Consider the following 16,579-nt stretch of genomic DNA (forward strand, 5'->3'; position numbering starts at 1 on the left):
TAGCAACCTGTTAATAAGACACTGTGCCACTGCGGCAAGCCCGTCAGCAGCACTCAAGCTTTCGTTCAATTTGCGATAATGACACTGAAGGTTGGAATCATCGGGGCCGGCATAGGTGGCCTGAGTGCTGCCATTGCCCTTCGACGAACAGGGGCCCAAGTTGAGGTCACTCTATATCCATTCTGAAGGAATGGGCTTAGCTGACATTGCGCAGGTCTTTGAGAGATCCAACTTCAAAGATGAAATCGGCGCCGCCATCACGATAACCCCAAATGGAATGCGAGTCCTTCAACACTTCGGCTTTGATCCCAAGACAGCGCGCGGTGTGCAGAATAAGCAAATGCGCATGGTACATCCGCAGACTCTTCAGGATCTGGTCGTCGAGAACTTTAGTCAGGTTGAAGATGACTACGGTGCGCCATTCATGTTCTTCCATCGTGTGGATCTTCATACTGCGCTGAAAGAAATGGCTGTGTCGGGTGATGAGCGATATCCAGGTCTGCCAGTGGTAATTCATAATGGACGTTCTGTGACGAGCGTTGATTGTGAGAAGGCTACGATTGTGCTGGATAATGGGGAGATCTTTGAGAAAGATCTTGTAGTTGTCGCCGACGGCGTTCGAGTAAGTTCAGTATGTATCACGTTATAACCTCGGTTGGCTGATCTTTTGTTAGACTAAACTCATCGACGAAATCACCCAAAAGGACGTCCCTCTCGAAGACATCGGCTCCTCATTCTACCGCTGTCTAATCCCCTTCTCTGAAGTGAACAAAAGCCCCGATCTGGAGGCAATCTTCAAAAACCAGGATCCGGGTTTCTGGGTCCCCTTTGACCTATCTACCGGAACGTTCCTCGTCACGTATCCCTGCCGCGATGGAACGATGCTCAACGTCGCTTTCCGTCACAAGACTAAAGCGGAGAATGAGCATGCAGTTGATTGGAACACTGACACAAGTGTTCAGGACATTACTGCTATGGTTGGCGGGTTTAATCCGCTGGTGGCTAAGTTGTTTAGCTTGTCTACGAGCGTTTCTGTTCATAAACTGTTTCGCAGGGAACCTCTTGAGACGTATACTCGGGGGAGAGCGGTGATAATTGGTGATGCTGCACATCCAATCCAACCAACCCACGGTATGTTTATTAATCCTTTGAGGTTTATACGACTAACAGGATGTATAGCACAAGGCGCAGTTCTTGCGATCGAGGAAGCGGCAGCATTAGAAGCTCTCTTCAAGGACATGCAGAGCCCTGAAAATGTCGTAGAGCGTCTGAGCTTGTACAATGACATTTTGAAACGTCGCATCCATGTTACTCAACTCCTTTCTGATGCCCAGCCTGGGATATCTAGTGTGCTGCGAAAGCGAGCTGAAGATATCTGGGGAGACGGCATCTTTCCACCTGAGGCGATGAACTTTACGAAGCCGATCCGGGACTTCTTTTATGCTTGGGATGTTATAGAGGAGGCGGATGAGGTATTGGCACGTGTGGCATAGTAGTTGGTTTTTCCTGTAATTGAAATACTTCATTAATGATCAATATTGATTCGCTTTTGGCTGATTTCTACGGCCTTGGAATAGTGAACGAAATGCCACTGCAAGACTCGCATGCCTTAGAGACGAATGACACGGAAGTTGGGTTGAAGATATCTGCAACCCTACCTTTATTCCTCATCTGATCTTTAAGTAAATCATACACTTTTCAATAATGCGATAATCAACACATGAGCTCTTCCCACAACCATGCCCTTGTCTCGCATTTACGATAGTCCGTCTCTGCATGATGACGTGCATTGCTGCCCAACCGATGATCAACATCAGCTCCACGGAAGAATAGCACAAACTCTAATGTCTCTCTACCATATCCTTTAACTATTCCAGTCGACCTGTAACATATTCCCTTCAATTCACTAGGCATCCACGTCCAAGATGACTCCTTCACTCCTCCCCCGTAACAGGATCTCAATCGAGAACTCTTGTGCGCACCGGGTCCTCCATATATGGAAACGCGTCACCTTTCCTCAGCTACAGTCATCAGCAAGTTCGTGTCGATTATGCTCCTTTTATGAAGGCATTGTCCTCGATTGCTTGAGAGGGCACTTCCCCGACATATTAGAGGTACTGGTTATAAACGAAGTTGAGGAGAAGAGGGAACTTGAGAGAATGACCGTGGGCAAGAATCATGATTCTCTTATTATTCGACTATCAGACCGCGAGGTCATTTTTGATGTCTTTGCGGACAAAAGGACCGATGATTTTGAAGTTGCGAAGAGTTGCTTTGGTAGTAAATACCGTGTTGGGGAATACACAAACTCTAGGGAAAGTTTTGATTGCGCTCAGGAATGGATATCCGAGTGTTTGAAAACGCATACCTGCCCTAAACCTGGTACAGAAAAGGTTCTGCTACCGAAAAGGTTGCTTGTGGTTGAGGGTGCTCTCGACGATCCAGTCAGATTGATAGAGACTCAGGGCGATGAGTATCCTTACGTCTGTTTGAGCCATCGCTGGGGAGATCCTACACACAAACAGCTCAAGACAACTACACGAACAATCGACAACCACATGAGTAAGATCGACTGGGAGAGTCTACCTGCTACATTCAAGGATGCGGTAACAGTTTGCCGGTCAATGAAAGTACAGTATCTCTGGATCGACAGCTTATGTATTCTACAGAGCTTTGCGGAGATAACACCCAGTGAACTTGAAGCTACCAGGCATGACTTTGCCCAAGAGAACTCCAACATGGCGAGGACGTATCAGAATTCCCATTTCACCATCTCCGCCGACCTCTCAGACCACATGGACAGTGGTTTCTTCTCTAGAGATCCCATCCACGAGTACAAAAGAGACATCATCACTGATGACGGGAGTGTAGCTTCTGTATACATCAGAAGGCCCCTCAATCACTACCAAGAAGATATCCCAAGTCTGGAGACACGAGGCTGGACTCTCCAGGAATTCCTGCTTCCACCGCGAGTGATTCACTTTGGTGCGTTCGACATCACGTGGAGATGCAAAACATGCATTAGCTGCGGATGCGGACATCTAGATCGACGCAAGAGACATCAGGCGGCCTGGCATCGATTTCATTTCCTCGAATCAGCTGCCAGGCCACCCCAGGACAATGAAACAAGGGCGCTCGAGTGGTGGGAGCAAGTAGTCCATGAGTACACAAGCCGGCAATTGACTAACCCCACTGATAAGCTTCCGGCGCTATCAGGCCTAGCACAGCAGCGGAAGCAAGTCAGAGGGGGTGCTTACCTCGCGGGACTGTGGCAGGACACTCTTGCCCATGATCTTTGCTGGTACCATGTCTCGGACTACAACGACCCCAGATCAGGTGGTGTAGGCCACAGACCTCAGGGCTATCGTGCGCCTTCATGGTCCTGGGCTAGTGTTGATACTGACTCAGGTTGTAGCTGGTGGTGGATCGGGCCAATCTTGCTTCACTCACTCATGGTCGGCGAGGAGCCGCAGCAGGCATGTAATATCGTCCAAGTTAGCTGTGAACCCGCGACGAGTGATTCCACAGGCGAAGTTCGGAGTGGATACCTGGATATACAGACGTCGTTGAAATCAGCTGAGATATGCCCGGATCCTAGTGGACGAGTCTTGTGGACCATTCACAATCTTGACCCCTCACTTAGGCTGGAGTTCTTCAAGCCTGATTGCGCACTTGGAGAAGATGGTTTGAACTTGGGGGATCAAATATTTTGTGCTCCGATTGCTGGTCTCGGGCTTTGGGCTAGGATGGACTGTGCTTGTCTAGCTTTGAAACAGATTGAAGGCGATGTCTATCGACGGGTTGGATTCTGCACTATCAGTGGAAGTCCAGACCTTCGATGTCGCCCTGATGGTCTCTTGGAACCAAAACTGGAGAAGTTTGCGTGACCGGGCAGTGAACAAACGCAGATCAGGATTATATGATCTGCCTCGAGATGAATGGTACTTTGGCCAAATATCACATTCATTAAGCTAGTAACGGAAAGTTTTGAGCCACGAATTATGTCTAAGAATGCTGCTGTATCACTGCCAGCGTCAGTCGAACGTCCGTAAACTTCAGGTTCCGAGGTATGATGCCAGAGAAGCCTGAGCTATGAACATCATTCTCTTTAATAAGAACAGGCAGTGTCGCAGCCCCGGCAAATCGGAATCATTGGCCTTTGACTCATCAGTGGTATCCGGTATGGTCGGGTGAAAGAATACGCTCTTCCGCGCACCGTGAGTTAGATGCCAGTAAAGGAATTAGAAACGGAGATAAATAGTATTGACTGTAGGTTCTGAGAGCGAGAAGGACCATCTTACATTTGACCACGCTACTCTCAGTCCCTCTTGCGCCCTTCAATCTTATCTGTGCCCATAAATTGATGCAACACCTTAGGCAGCCTCACAATCCCCTCATTTGCATCCCACCCAATCTCCAACAACGCCGCCACAACCCTAGGCACCGCCAACAGCGTCGCACTTACTGTCCACGGGAACCTCAACGTCCCATCCGCCGTATCTTTAATCCTCGTCGCCAATCTTCGACTCTGGTAATCTGTGCAGAAGCTCACAGAGGCAATTTCTCTCCAGGCAGCGTCGTGGACCTCATCTGGTGTGTCGCCCACAGCGCAAGAGGGGAAGAAGGCTTCGATGGAGACCCTTCTTGCTTCTCTGGCGCTGAGTTTGTGGACTGGCATGTCAAGCACACGGCATGTGAGGCCGAGGGCGCCGAGGATATCAGTTTGGATGTCGATGATCTCATCAAAGAAGTATCCCATTTCTTCCTCCTCTGGCTTCATCCAGGCGAATAACTCCACGTTGGTGAACTCATGCACGTTATACCGTCCCTCCGCGTTGCGCCTAGCCTCAGGCCTATAACATCTCGAAGCAGCGACCCTTCTAAGCGGCAACTCGTCCTCCGAGATTACTGTGTTTGCCCTCATTGCAGCCAGCGCAATATCGCTTGTCCTCGTCAGGCTCATCTCATGCACAGCACTAATCTCGTCCTGCGCAATGTTGTAAATCTGCTGCTTACCGCTACTATCAAGGGGCTGATACCCGCAAGCCGCGGAGATCTGAGAGTAGACTATGGATGGGGCCGTGACAGGAGTCCAGCCTTCGCGGGCTGCAAAGGTGAGCGCGTAGGAGACGAGGGCTTGTTCTAGGAGGGCGCCGGCGCCGACGAGGTAGTACCATCCCCGGCCGGATGCAGCGTCAGCACAAGCAAAGTCGATGATGCCAAGCTGCTTCCCGATCTCGGCGTGATGAATAGGGTTTCCCTTGCTATCCTTGATCTGAATAGTCTTTTCATCGGCGTTGACATGGCAGACAGGCTCAAACTCGGTCTTCGGCGTGTCCTTACTGGCAAGATTCGGCAACGCCAGTGCCAACTCCTCTATATTGCTCATGATATCCTCCTCAACATCTTCAACTTCAAGAAGCTTTGTCTCAGTCTCCCTCGCTTCCTTGAGCGCTCCTTCAATGTTCTTCCCCTCTGCTTTTAGCAATACAAGCTTCTTTTGTAAAGCATTTGAGCGTTCACGTAAAGACTTCGCAGCGTACTGTAAAGCTTGGTCATAATACATAAGCTTTACGATACGGGATGGGTTGGAGGCGAGGTTGGGTGAGTTTCGCGAGAGGCAGTTCTGAGCGTAGAGATCTGGGTTATTGCGGATATGGAACAGATCGAGGGTAGGCTTTGCGGAGATTGAAGGGCGGGAGGGGGTGGAGTAGCATCTAATGGCTCGGATGCGAGTCATACGCTTGCATCTCACGCATCTTTTTATTATGCGGTTCATTGTTGGTTGTTGCGGTATAAAGTTGGTTGTTAGTGAGGCTCAGACTATCATGTAGTTTCGAGGTTATATGGCAATAGTGCCAGCATGCAACAGGGCGCGAATGACCTATGAGTGGGGCAAAAAGCGGTTTCAAAGGCGCTTGGGATACTTCAGAATACGTGCCAGAATGGTAAACCCTTTAAACGTCAGATTCCATGCAAGGCACTGGACTGTTGTCAAATTTCATATTTGTTTCTGTTAGAACCTATCTAGGTAGCATGCTATTAAACATTGATTTCAATAGAATGCAAATAGCAATTCAGAATAATGTCAGTATCATTGAGGTATGGGGCGAAACCAAAGATTACCTTAGTGAGTGGGAATAATGACCCCTTGGAGAAAGGTCCAAACTCTATTTCTGCACGATAACAAGTGGCCCAGTGAAGACTGAAGCATTGATAAGGAGTCGATCAGCAGGGTCTGGGCCTGTCGTCACTTTTGGTCTAGCGGAATATCATTGATAAGCGACCCCAGATAGAAATAATTACAGGCAGCCCCGCCCTTTTCCCTAGCGACCTAGACACTACAACACCCCGTATCTCAAGCGCCTCAATCACCAAAACGCGATACCCAAGAAATGACTCATGGATCCTGGTCGCAAGAGGATAGGCTCCATCGCAGAGTCTGCTACGTCGTCTACTCAGCGGAGTAAACGCGCCAAATACGCGCCTGTAGCTTGGTACGCGACCTTCCCTGTCCTGGGTACTGAGATGAAAAGTGCTGACCTTGGTAGTAATGAGTGTAAGAAGAAGAAGCTCAAGTGTGTGAGGGACGAGGGCGATGAGATCTGTAAGAGATGTGATGTTAATAAAGTCGAATGCATCTTTGCGCCTACGGCTCAACCACCAAAAGAAGATGCTGAGCCGGCGCGAAGACGCTCTACTCAAGAACCTCAGTGCGTATCTCACGCATCTCACAACGCATCACTAATACTTCGCAGAACAGACGTCGGATCTCTAAGCCAACAAGTAATCGCCCTTCAGAACCAAGTCAACGCTCTTACGTCAGCTCTCCAAGATGTATCCCAGCGTCTCCCGCACATGACCCTGTCCTCCACAAAGTCCACTCCCCAAGGCCACCCATCCACATACCGCAAAGACATCCGCAACGTACACACTGAACCGCGGGAGCCTCAATTCGTCGGTCCAACGCGCTCAGCGTACAGTTTCCAGATCGCAGAAAATTCCCTAACCGGCATGGGAATAGAGCCAAACGCTACTGGGGCAAGCACACCCGCTGAATCGCCTAGTGAGACTGAACCTGTTGTTGAGAGTGAGCATCTCTCACCGGGTGTTGAAGATGTAGAGGTTCTGGCGAGTTTGGGAATTGCAGAGGTTCAGAGGCTGTTGGATGTTTATAATGAGGAGATTCAGAGCGTTTATCCGTTCATAGACGTTAATGAGTTGTCAACCAAGGCTGTTTCGGTTTTTCAGACGCCGGGGGAGAATACGCTTAAGGATGTGCAGGCTATCAAGTTGGCGGTTGCTACGTCTGTTGCTATTGAGGCGCAGGGGCTGAATAATATCAGCAAGAAGTTGATCGATGAGGTTGAGCCTGTTATTTGTAGGATATCGGGCGAGGCGTTTATCGACATTCAAGAACTTCAACTCATGATTATGCTGGTAAGTCAGTTCTTGACTCGCTTTACAATTGCTGACGGCGTTTAGAGCATCTACTGGTTTCACTGCGGAGAAGACCTCCTCGCCTGGAGAGCCATCGGTAACGCCGGTCGTGAATGTCTCGAAATCGGTCTCCACCGCCGAACCTCACTCTTTGAAAACTTTAAGAACCCATCCGAACGAGATTTAGCACTTCGTTGCTTCTGGTGTGTATACATTCTCGACCGAAGGTGGAGTTACGGCACTAGCCTATCATTCGGCATTTCCGATCGGGACATCGATCCCCAATGTCCAGAGCCAGTAAGTTCCACTCACATCTTCAGACAAGTGTATACTGACGATTTAAAGAGTGAGCAGCATCCATATCTTCGATGCATGGTCTCCTACGCCAAGCTGTGCTCTAAAGTCTGGGAGGAGCTACCCCTTGATTCTTCACCCTTCACAGTTCCAAAGGATAAAGTCGACTTCTTTGACTTTCTAACGCAGAAATGGTTTCACTCTATACCTGAGGATTTACAGCTCGTGTATCCTCGACTCTCACAAGCTCCGCGTCATCAACCTCGAGTTTTACAACGCTTGAGAACGCTCCTTTATCTAAGAGGCAACTACATCCGAAACTTGGTCCTGCGACATCATGTCATGAGTGCTGAGAATTTACGCTCTGACATGCAGGGCGCTCAACTGGTTGTCAGTCTCGCACAGGATACAATCCAGGTTCTAGTGAATCTTAACGAGACAAGTGACATCTACGCTCGGCAGAAAGCAACGTTTAATTATTTCCTCCAAGGCGCTCTGGCAACAATCCTTCTAGCAGTATGTCACGGCCCAGATGTCTTTGCCGATCGATGCAGACAAAGTTTCCAAGACGCCGTCCGTCTTTTGAAGAATCTATCTCAGCACGGACAACTAGGTCGACGACTATGGCGCTCGCTAAAAGGGACGATCCATCGCGCTTTATCGCTAGAATCACCAATCACACCGACGGGAAACACAGCACTTGCGGAGATTCTGCAGCAGGAGACGCCAGAGGTTCGACAGCAGCAGACGCTGGTTCCGACGAATTGGCCGAGGAATGGACTGGGGAGTAATTTTATGGATGAGAATATGACGGATATGTTTGGGCTGGAGACGGATTTGCTGAATTTGTTTAGTGCGTTTGAGCAGGATAATATGTTGAGGCCGGTGAGTCAGGTCAATGGGCTTGATCAACCTGCGGCATTGCCGGATCAGAATGGGGGTGTTGGGCAGGGCGATGATATGGGTCGTTTCAATGGGGGGTTCTAGTGTCACGGTTTGATGGAACTTATCGGGGACAGACTGTAACAATATGATCAAACATGAGAATCAAAGAGCGTGTTCATTGCATAAGTATCGTACAAATTGAAGCATCCTAAATCCCGTCCAATCCCATGATAATATTGTGTCAAATCAATTTAGACCTCCAATCATAACGAGCAAAAAGAAAATGCCAATCTCTCCGATTTTTGACTATCACTATTGAATTTACTTGTCATGAGTTCCGTCACGAAGACCTTCGACAACATCAAGGTCAACGACGGGAACCTCAAACTTGTACTTGCCACGGAAGACATAGTACGCAATACCAGCAAAGAGCCACCCAGACAAAACAACGATGGAGTAGTTCATGTTCTGAGGTGTGACTGGCATAGCAGATGGGAAAGTGCTAAAGATTACAACAACAGTGATCCATACCAAGCTGATGACGTTGGCAGCTGGGCCAGCGATACGTCCGAGCTTGAAAGGTCCAAAGCCATTGGAAGTCTGGATACTCTTCCTGGCAAAGAGCATAGCGATGATGGGAAAAGCATAGCTGACATACATGCCAATGATCGACATGGACAGAATGGCATTGAAGGCAGTGGTGTTGCCGAGATAGATCAGACCAAGCAGCATCTGAAGAACAATAACAACCACGACAGAGTAAACAGGGATCTGAAGACGTTTGTCGACCTTGCTGAGTTGTTTGTCAAACGGCGTTGACTTGTCTCTCGCAAAAGCCCATAGGGTTCGCGAGGTAGATGTAGTACCAGCGACAGTCGCCGCAACAGCAGTGCATGTGATGATGACAGAGAGGACAGTGCAGCCAGCTTGACTCTTTGTCGCGTCAAGGAAGATCTGCATGAAGGGGAAGCCAGTGGGTGTTGCGAGAAGTTTCTCGAGGGGGCCGGTTGAGAAGAGGAAGATGATGCAGTAGACGAGACCCATGAGACCGTTGATGGTCACGCTGCCTACCATTGCGAGGGGGACGTTGCGGCTGGCGTGGGGCATTTCTTCTGCTAAATGGCAGGCAGCGTCGTATCTGTGATGGTTAGATGGTGATGTAGTGAGTGCGATGGGGGAACATACCCGAGGAAGGGATACACGGCAGACAAGAGGCCGACGAGCCATGATACACCATCGTCGGCCCAGCCACTAGAGTTGGTGACCTCTGTAAAGACAAACGAAGCCGTGTTCTTGGGAGCCATGACACCGAGGACGACAACGATGGTGACGAAGCCAATGACATGAATGGCGCCTAAGAGCCGTCAGTTCCGAACGATCATCCGCCAGCGGGGGTACTTACCCGACACAGTGTTGATGTGCGGAAGAAGTCTGTCCCCCCAGATATTGAGAACAAGGGCGTAGACGAGAACAGCCCAGTAGAACAGCATGCCGCGCCAACGCTCAGGGACATACGTCTCGTTGTTGACGATTATGAGAGCCTGCATTTGTAGCCCGGCGGCAAAGGCAGCAGACGATGTGAGAACAACTTGTCCGCCGATGCTGACCCAGCCGGTGACCCAAGCCGCGGTCGATCGAATGGAAGCGGGCGAAAGGGCAGCTACCCAGTGATATTGACCTGTACCATTCCAAGCGTTAGTCTCGAGTTAATAGAGTTTCGTGTAGGGGGTTACTGACCTCCAGCTGTAGGATAGATCGAAGCGATTTCGCCAAGAGAACTTGCGATGCAGATGGAGCATACTGCTGATAGTAGACTGATGATGTTAGTGGTGCTTGATTCTGGGGACGGGAGACTGACTAGTTGTAGAAGAGACATGGTGCTCCGCCGCTGATGAGAGCTGTGGCGACGACAGAGGATAGAGCTTCCCACGTCGCCATGAGACAAACGCATAGAGCACAGAGCGAAAACAGAGAATACTGTCGTCGGAGTTCCTGCGTATGACCTAACTGCGCAAGACGCAGGGCATCATCGCTCGAAACTCGGGTATTGCCTTCAAGACTCATGGCGTCCTTGTCAACAGCCACGTTAACTTTCTCAAGTTCGCCCATTTTCAAAAAAGAATAATGATAATAATATTTATATAGTAGAAGTTTTTGGCTGTTTTCAAGTTAGTGGAGCTATGGAAAGCACGGAAGTGTCGTTCATATAAATCATTCTTGATAAGGGAAAAAAGAGATATCAGCGTGGACCCTACCCCCCTGGCTGGCATATCACATCCTCTGGATCAAAAACACACGCTAAACAGGGGCCGTATCAAGAACGCGGGGAAGAGCTAACTCGTTACGTAGTAGTCGTTCCCTACGGGCTGCGTTATCACTTGGGTGAGATAAGAGAGATTGCGCTTCCGCGTTCCGAGGGGTGTTCCGAGTGTAACCCTCGGAACGAGACCTTCCGGGGTGTACTATTTACAGACCCCAAAACATACACACTTTTGCTGACGACCAAAACCAACAATTTCTTTGTCTCGAGCTTTTTTGTCCAATCATGGCTGCACCACATCCTCTGTCTGCTCTTACGGCGCGTGAGACTAACCTTGCTCGTGATATCGTCAAGGCGTCTCACCCCGGTGCGCTGCTGTTCTTTAGACAGTCGTATTTGTTTGAGCCGCCTAAGGAAGAAGTCCTTAGGTTTCTTGAGCTTGAGCACTCTGGGGCTCTTAGTGCTGCGTCGCCGAGACCTGATCGCTGCGCGCAGGTTTTCTACGATGTCATTGGTGGAGACCAGAAGTCGGTTTACTATGAGTCTGTGGTTGATGTTACGAAGAGGAGTATCGTTGCGCAGGAGATTATCAGCGAGGAGCACCAAGCTAGTCTGACTACGTGAGTTTACCAGTGCCTTGCAGTTGAAGTATAATGCTGACTTTTTAGTGCCGAGTTTGATATCGTCGTTGAGTCTTGCAAGAGATCAAAGATGTTTCAGGATAAACTCAAGGAGATTAAACTCCCCGAGGGTTTCGAGACAGTCATTGAGCCCTGGCCCTACGGCGCACCAGATCTAGAAGATGGCAACACTCGCTACTTCCAGGCACTCGTCTTTGCGCGTGATGCTCGCAAGGGTCAAGACTCCAACTTTTACGCTTATCCCATGCCTTTGATCCCCGTCATGGACGCAGCTACCAAAGAGATCATCCGCATTGATGAGCCAGCTACGGGCGGCAAGGATGATAGCCTCACTGGCAAGACTTATGCTACTGGGGCTATTGATCATTGCCAGAGCGCAGAGTACGTCCCTGAGCTTTTGGAGAATGGGACGAGGAAGGATTTGAAGCCCTTGATGGTTGTGCAGCCTCAAGGACCTAGTTTCTCTATTACAGAGGGGAATTTGATTCAGTGGCAGAAGTGGAGAATGAGGGTTACGTTTAATCCTCGTGAGGGAGCTGTCATTCATGATGTTCGCTATGATGGACGTCCTGTTCTTTACAGATTGAGCATCAGCGATATGGTGAGTTGACTGAGACATACTTCTGGGAGATATGCTAATATTTGCAGACTGTTCCTTATGCTGATCCTCGTCCACCATACCACCGCAAGCAAGCCTTTGACTTTGGCGACGGCGGTCTTGGCCACTGCGTCAACAATCTCACTCTCGGCTGCGACTGTCTCGGCGTGATCAAGGTAAGCTCAACCCCAAACTCACTCACTTCACGACTAACAACTCCAGTACTTTGACGGTGTCCTCACAGACGCAGATGGTTCCGCCCAGGAAACCAAGAACGTCATCTGTCTGCACGAGCAAGACAACGGCATCGGCTGGAAACACACCGACTGGCGAACCGGCCGCGCAGTCGTGACCCGCCGCCGCGAACTAGTAATCCAATTCATCATCACCCTCGCCAACTACGAGTACGTCTTCAACTACAAGTTCGACCAAGCAGCCGGCATCGTCGTAGAGGCCCGCGCCACAGGTATTGTTTCTGTTGTGAACATGGATCCCGGCAAGACAGCGCCCTGGGGAAACATCGTCAGCCCCGGCGCCCTCGCTCAGAACCATCAGCATGTTTTCTGCGTGCGCATCGACCCTTCTATCGACGGTAATGAGAATACTGTTGTGCAGGAGGAGAGTCTGCCTTTGAGAATGGACAAGAGGACGAATCCTAATGGGAACATGTATGAAGTGCGTCAGACGCAGATCACCACTTCTCAGGGCATTGATGCCGCGCCGTTTAGCAACAGGGTTTTCAAAGTGCAGAACCTGAAGAAACTAAACCGTGTGTCGGGTAAACCAGTCGGATACAAGATCACACCACCACCAACACAACTCCTCCTCGCGGACCCCAACAGCACACAAGCCAAGCGCGCGTTATTCGCGAAGAAGCACTTCTGGGTTACCAAGTACAAGGACCACGAGTTCTTTGCGGGCGGACGGTACACGCTGCTCAGCAAGAGTGAGATTGGGGGTGTGAGCGACGCAGCTGATCGGTGCGATGATGTGTTGAATCAGGATGTTGTGTGCTGGAGTGTGTTTGGACTTACGCATAATCCTAGGGTGGAGGATTGGCCGGTCATGCCGGTTGAGATGCTGCAGTTGCATATTTCGCCTTCGGATTTCTTCACGGGGAATCCGGCGCTTGATGTCCCGTCTGATAAGGACGTTGCGTCAAGGTTGACTAGTGGGTGCTGTAAAGAGGAAGGACCTAAACTGTGAGCCTCGGGAGTGGCATGGTATAGCATCAGATTGTAAATCAGTGTTTGCATTATTTTAGCATGATTAAATTGGACTTTCTTGAGACAACTACCGGCTGCTGCTTGTACTGTGAAACGACTCCGGTAGTGAAGTTGTTGGAACAAAACATCTAGAATATTAGTAACAAGTTACCCTGGAGTCCTTCAACAACTGCGGGTCTGACGCGAGATGGTCGCCACTCGTAAATCCTCCACTTGCTCCAATCAAGTTAGACCTTACTACGCGTCCGTTATACCGAAGCTCTTCAACGCATGACAAATAAATATCAGATCAGAATAGTTACATTCCCCCTCCCATGCAGTTATCGTCACGGATCTCGGCCTTTCTCTCTTGGCACTCAACTACCGACCTGCCAAGCCCACGTCTGTATCACGGAAACGGGCCGCTAGAGATTACGGAGATATAGCCTTGATTGCCCCGTGTGCCCATCTGCGTGATTTATTTCGTCCACTAACTCCGCTTGTCGGAATATGCCGCTGCGGTTCCGAGCCCATAGCTACGGCCCTATCGGAAGACTCATTCCTCTCCGTCACATCGCGGCTCCTGGCACTTGATACTACTTTATCGTATCCCTTTGGATCCGAGGGAGAACCATTTAGGTACCTCTGTGGGGTCCTGCCAATGAGGAAGCCGGTATCAAAGATACTTAGCCTAACCAGTAGTTATTATTAAGATCTAAGTACCCTTGATAATGCAGTCTGCTGATCGTGACCTTTATCCTCACTGCTGTGCCTCTTTGAGGCTGGTATTTGTGGTGTAAAGATCAGCAGCCAATTGATACTGGAGCACGCCCCATAAAAATACTTAACTGGTCCTCCCTCGGATCCAAAGGGATATCCCCTTCAGTGACTGAAACGGCTCAAGCAGGGCGGTGGATTAGAAATACGTAAGATATGGAGATGGTCTGACTGCGGTGAAAGAATTACAAATAATAAGAGGAGTTTGTGAGACCCTGGATTATGCATAACCCCTCATGTAACATGGTCAAAGCTACACCGGAACCTAACATCCTAGATTCCGAGTGGAATGGTCGGCGGGATGTACATAAGTAATATGCATGGCGGTTTCACTGCGCCCTCTTCTCTTGCCTGCCCGTTATCGATTCTAGGTGTCTAATAAGATCTTGATTAGTGGATATTATTATTACTTTACAACCGAATAAACAAACTCAATATGGCGGAACTCACCATCACCGGCGCAACTGGTCGCAAGATCACACGTACGTTATACTCACAAATTCCCATTACGTTCATCTTTCTCACTGACCTACAGTCCCCACCGGCCTCTTCATCGACAACGCCTTCACCCCCGCGGAAGCTAACAAAACCATCACCATCGAGAATCCCACCACAGCCTCCCCCATCGGCCCCGTCTCCGCCGCCCAGACCTCCGACGTCGACCGCGCTGTGCTGTCTTCGCGCAAGGCCTCAGCCACGTGGAAGACTACACCTCCCCAGGAACGACGCCGTCTGCTGAATAAGCTTGCTGATCTTATTGAGCGCGATGTTCAGGACTTTGCGTCCATTGAGGCTGTTGATGCGGGGATGTTGTACAATATGTCTTTGGGGATGAGTGTTCCTCAAGCTGCTGAGACGTGTAGATATTTTGCGGGTTGGGCGGATAAACTTGATGGGCAGAGCATTGACTATGAGAGTGGTCTTGCGTATACTAAGAGAGAGCCAATTGGTGTTTGTGCAGCTGTTGTACCGTGGAACACCCCTCTGTAAGTCACATCCCTTCTCAAACTTATATCAGTACTAACAAGTGCAGCATGATCACCTCATGGAAGCTAGCTCCCGCCCTCGCAGCCGGCAACACCCTCATCATCAAAACCCCCGAACTAGCCCCCCTCTACGGCCAAAAACTCGGCCAACTCATCGTCGAAGCCGGCTTCCCCCCCGGCGTGGTCAACATCCTCTGCGGTCTCGGCACTATCGCTGGCCAAGCACTCGCCGACCACCACGAAGTCCGCAAGCTCTCCTTCACCGGCAGCGTCGGTGTCGGGCGCACCATCCTCGCCAGCGCCGCAAAGTCCAACCTCAAGCGCGTGACGCTCGAGCTCGGCGGAAAAGGCCCCAGTATCATCTTCTCTGATGCGGACTGGGAGAATGCGCTTATGTGGTCGACTGCGGGGATCACGACGCATAATGGGCAGATCTGCGCGGCGGGGAGTAGGATTTATGTGCAGGAGGATGTTTATGATAGGTTCGTGGAGGAGTTTTCGAAGAGGACGAGGGATGCTGTTATGGGTGATCCGTTGTTGCAGGAGACGATGAAGGGACCGGTTATTAGCTCGACGCAAAAGGAGAGGATCATGGGGTTCATTGCGAAGGCTAACTCAGAGGGAACGCAAGTCCTCCACGGTGGATCTCAAACACACGACTCAAAGGGCCATTTCGTGCCCAACACAGCATACGTCAATGTTTCACCCTCAGCCAGCATCATCCGCGAAGAAGTCTTCGGCCCAGTCGCCAGCATCGCCAAGTTCAAGACGGAGCAAGAAGTCATCGATCTCGCCAACGACAACGTCTACGGACTAGCTGCTTCGGTGTTCACAAATGACATTAGCAAAGCGATCCGCGTGTCGGATAAGATTGAGTGCGGATTGGTCTGTGTTAATTCCTGGGGAAGCGTTAATGCGAACACGCCGTTTGGCGGGATCAAGCAGAGTGGGTTTGGGCGGGAGAATGGTGAGGATGCGCTGCATGATTGGACGCAGGTTAAATGTGTCAAGGTCAATGTTTTTAAGCTGTAGATATTGACAAATGCCATTGAATTACCAAGATACATGAGTTTGTTGTGATTTCCGTTTCTGGTGTTTGTGATGACTTCCTCTTGCGGCATGATGAGAAACTACCCATTTCGGAAGTAAATTCATTAATTCCTCATCGAGTACTTACCCGACACTAAGAGGTATAACTAAAAAGGCGCGACTCGCTTCGCTATCAATTGACGCGTGCATGTCTCGTTATCTCTCATTCTTCGGAACCAGATAGCCCGGAACTAAAGCATTCCGAGTGCCACCATCACAAATGCTTCTCCATGACTCGACTGCTTGTTGATCATAATTCTTATCAGTTTCATTTCTCTCCGTTCCGGTCGGAACCCTTCAAGCATTAGTAAATGCTGTATCACTTCAGAAAGACCACGTAATGCTTTGTTAACTTGTTGTGTGGCTTGTATCAGATATCAGATTATCCCTATCTGCGCTCCTGT

At 49.8% G+C, this 16,579-nt stretch overlaps 7 protein-coding genes across 7 annotated transcripts; 5 read left to right on the forward strand and 2 right to left on the reverse strand.

Annotated features, from left to right (window-relative positions):
- Positions 1-78: 78 nt before the first annotated feature.
- FTJAE_1880 (3-hydroxybenzoate 6-hydroxylase) lies at positions 79-1,493 on the forward strand (the record flags this gene model as incomplete). Its single annotated transcript, XM_037348016.1, has 4 exons — positions 79-165; positions 215-622; positions 675-1,131; positions 1,180-1,493. 4 exons carry the CDS (start codon positions 79-81, stop codon positions 1,491-1,493), a joined length of 1,266 nt encoding a protein of 421 aa, XP_037211089.1.
- A 432-nt stretch (positions 1,494-1,925) lies between these two features.
- On the forward strand, positions 1,926-3,887 carry FTJAE_1881 (uncharacterized protein; the record flags this gene model as incomplete). The annotated part of the gene is made up of 1 exon (XM_037348017.1): positions 1,926-3,887. One exon carries the CDS (start codon positions 1,926-1,928, stop codon positions 3,885-3,887), a length of 1,962 nt encoding a protein of 653 aa, XP_037211090.1.
- Positions 3,888-4,318: 431 nt separating this feature from the next.
- On the reverse strand, positions 4,319-5,779 carry FTJAE_1882 (seryl-tRNA synthetase; the record flags this gene model as incomplete). The annotated part of the gene is made up of 1 exon (XM_037348018.1): positions 4,319-5,779. The coding sequence occupies one exon, from the start codon at positions 5,777-5,779 to the stop codon at positions 4,319-4,321; it is 1,461 nt and encodes a 486-aa protein (XP_037211091.1).
- A 623-nt stretch (positions 5,780-6,402) lies between these two features.
- Positions 6,403-8,721, forward strand: FTJAE_1883 (uncharacterized protein; the record flags this gene model as incomplete). Its single annotated transcript, XM_037348019.1, has 4 exons — positions 6,403-6,713; positions 6,759-7,440; positions 7,486-7,737; positions 7,786-8,721. 4 exons carry the CDS (start codon positions 6,403-6,405, stop codon positions 8,719-8,721), a joined length of 2,181 nt encoding a protein of 726 aa, XP_037211092.1.
- Positions 8,722-8,940: 219 nt separating this feature from the next.
- Positions 8,941-10,728, reverse strand: FTJAE_1884 (amino acid transporter; the record flags this gene model as incomplete). The annotated part of the gene is made up of 5 exons (XM_037348020.1): positions 8,941-9,757; positions 9,805-9,973; positions 10,022-10,297; positions 10,357-10,433; positions 10,478-10,728. 5 exons carry the CDS (start codon positions 10,726-10,728, stop codon positions 8,941-8,943), a joined length of 1,590 nt encoding a protein of 529 aa, XP_037211093.1.
- A 436-nt stretch (positions 10,729-11,164) lies between these two features.
- On the forward strand, positions 11,165-13,324 carry FTJAE_1885 (copper amine oxidase 1; the record flags this gene model as incomplete). The annotated part of the gene is made up of 4 exons (XM_037348021.1): positions 11,165-11,499; positions 11,548-12,121; positions 12,169-12,294; positions 12,341-13,324. 4 exons carry the CDS (start codon positions 11,165-11,167, stop codon positions 13,322-13,324), a joined length of 2,019 nt encoding a protein of 672 aa, XP_037211094.1.
- A 1,212-nt stretch (positions 13,325-14,536) lies between these two features.
- FTJAE_1886 (aldehyde dehydrogenase (NAD+)) lies at positions 14,537-16,118 on the forward strand (the record flags this gene model as incomplete). Its single annotated transcript, XM_037348022.1, has 3 exons — positions 14,537-14,582; positions 14,636-15,086; positions 15,134-16,118. The coding sequence occupies 3 exons, from the start codon at positions 14,537-14,539 to the stop codon at positions 16,116-16,118; spliced, it is 1,482 nt and encodes a 493-aa protein (XP_037211095.1).
- Between the last annotated feature and the right edge of the window lie 461 nt (positions 16,119-16,579).

Source organism: Fusarium tjaetaba, assembly GCF_013396195.1.
Source record: "Fusarium tjaetaba strain NRRL 66243 chromosome Unknown NRRL66243_c0000033, whole genome shotgun sequence".
Taxonomy (NCBI): domain Eukaryota; kingdom Fungi; phylum Ascomycota; class Sordariomycetes; order Hypocreales; family Nectriaceae; genus Fusarium; species Fusarium tjaetaba.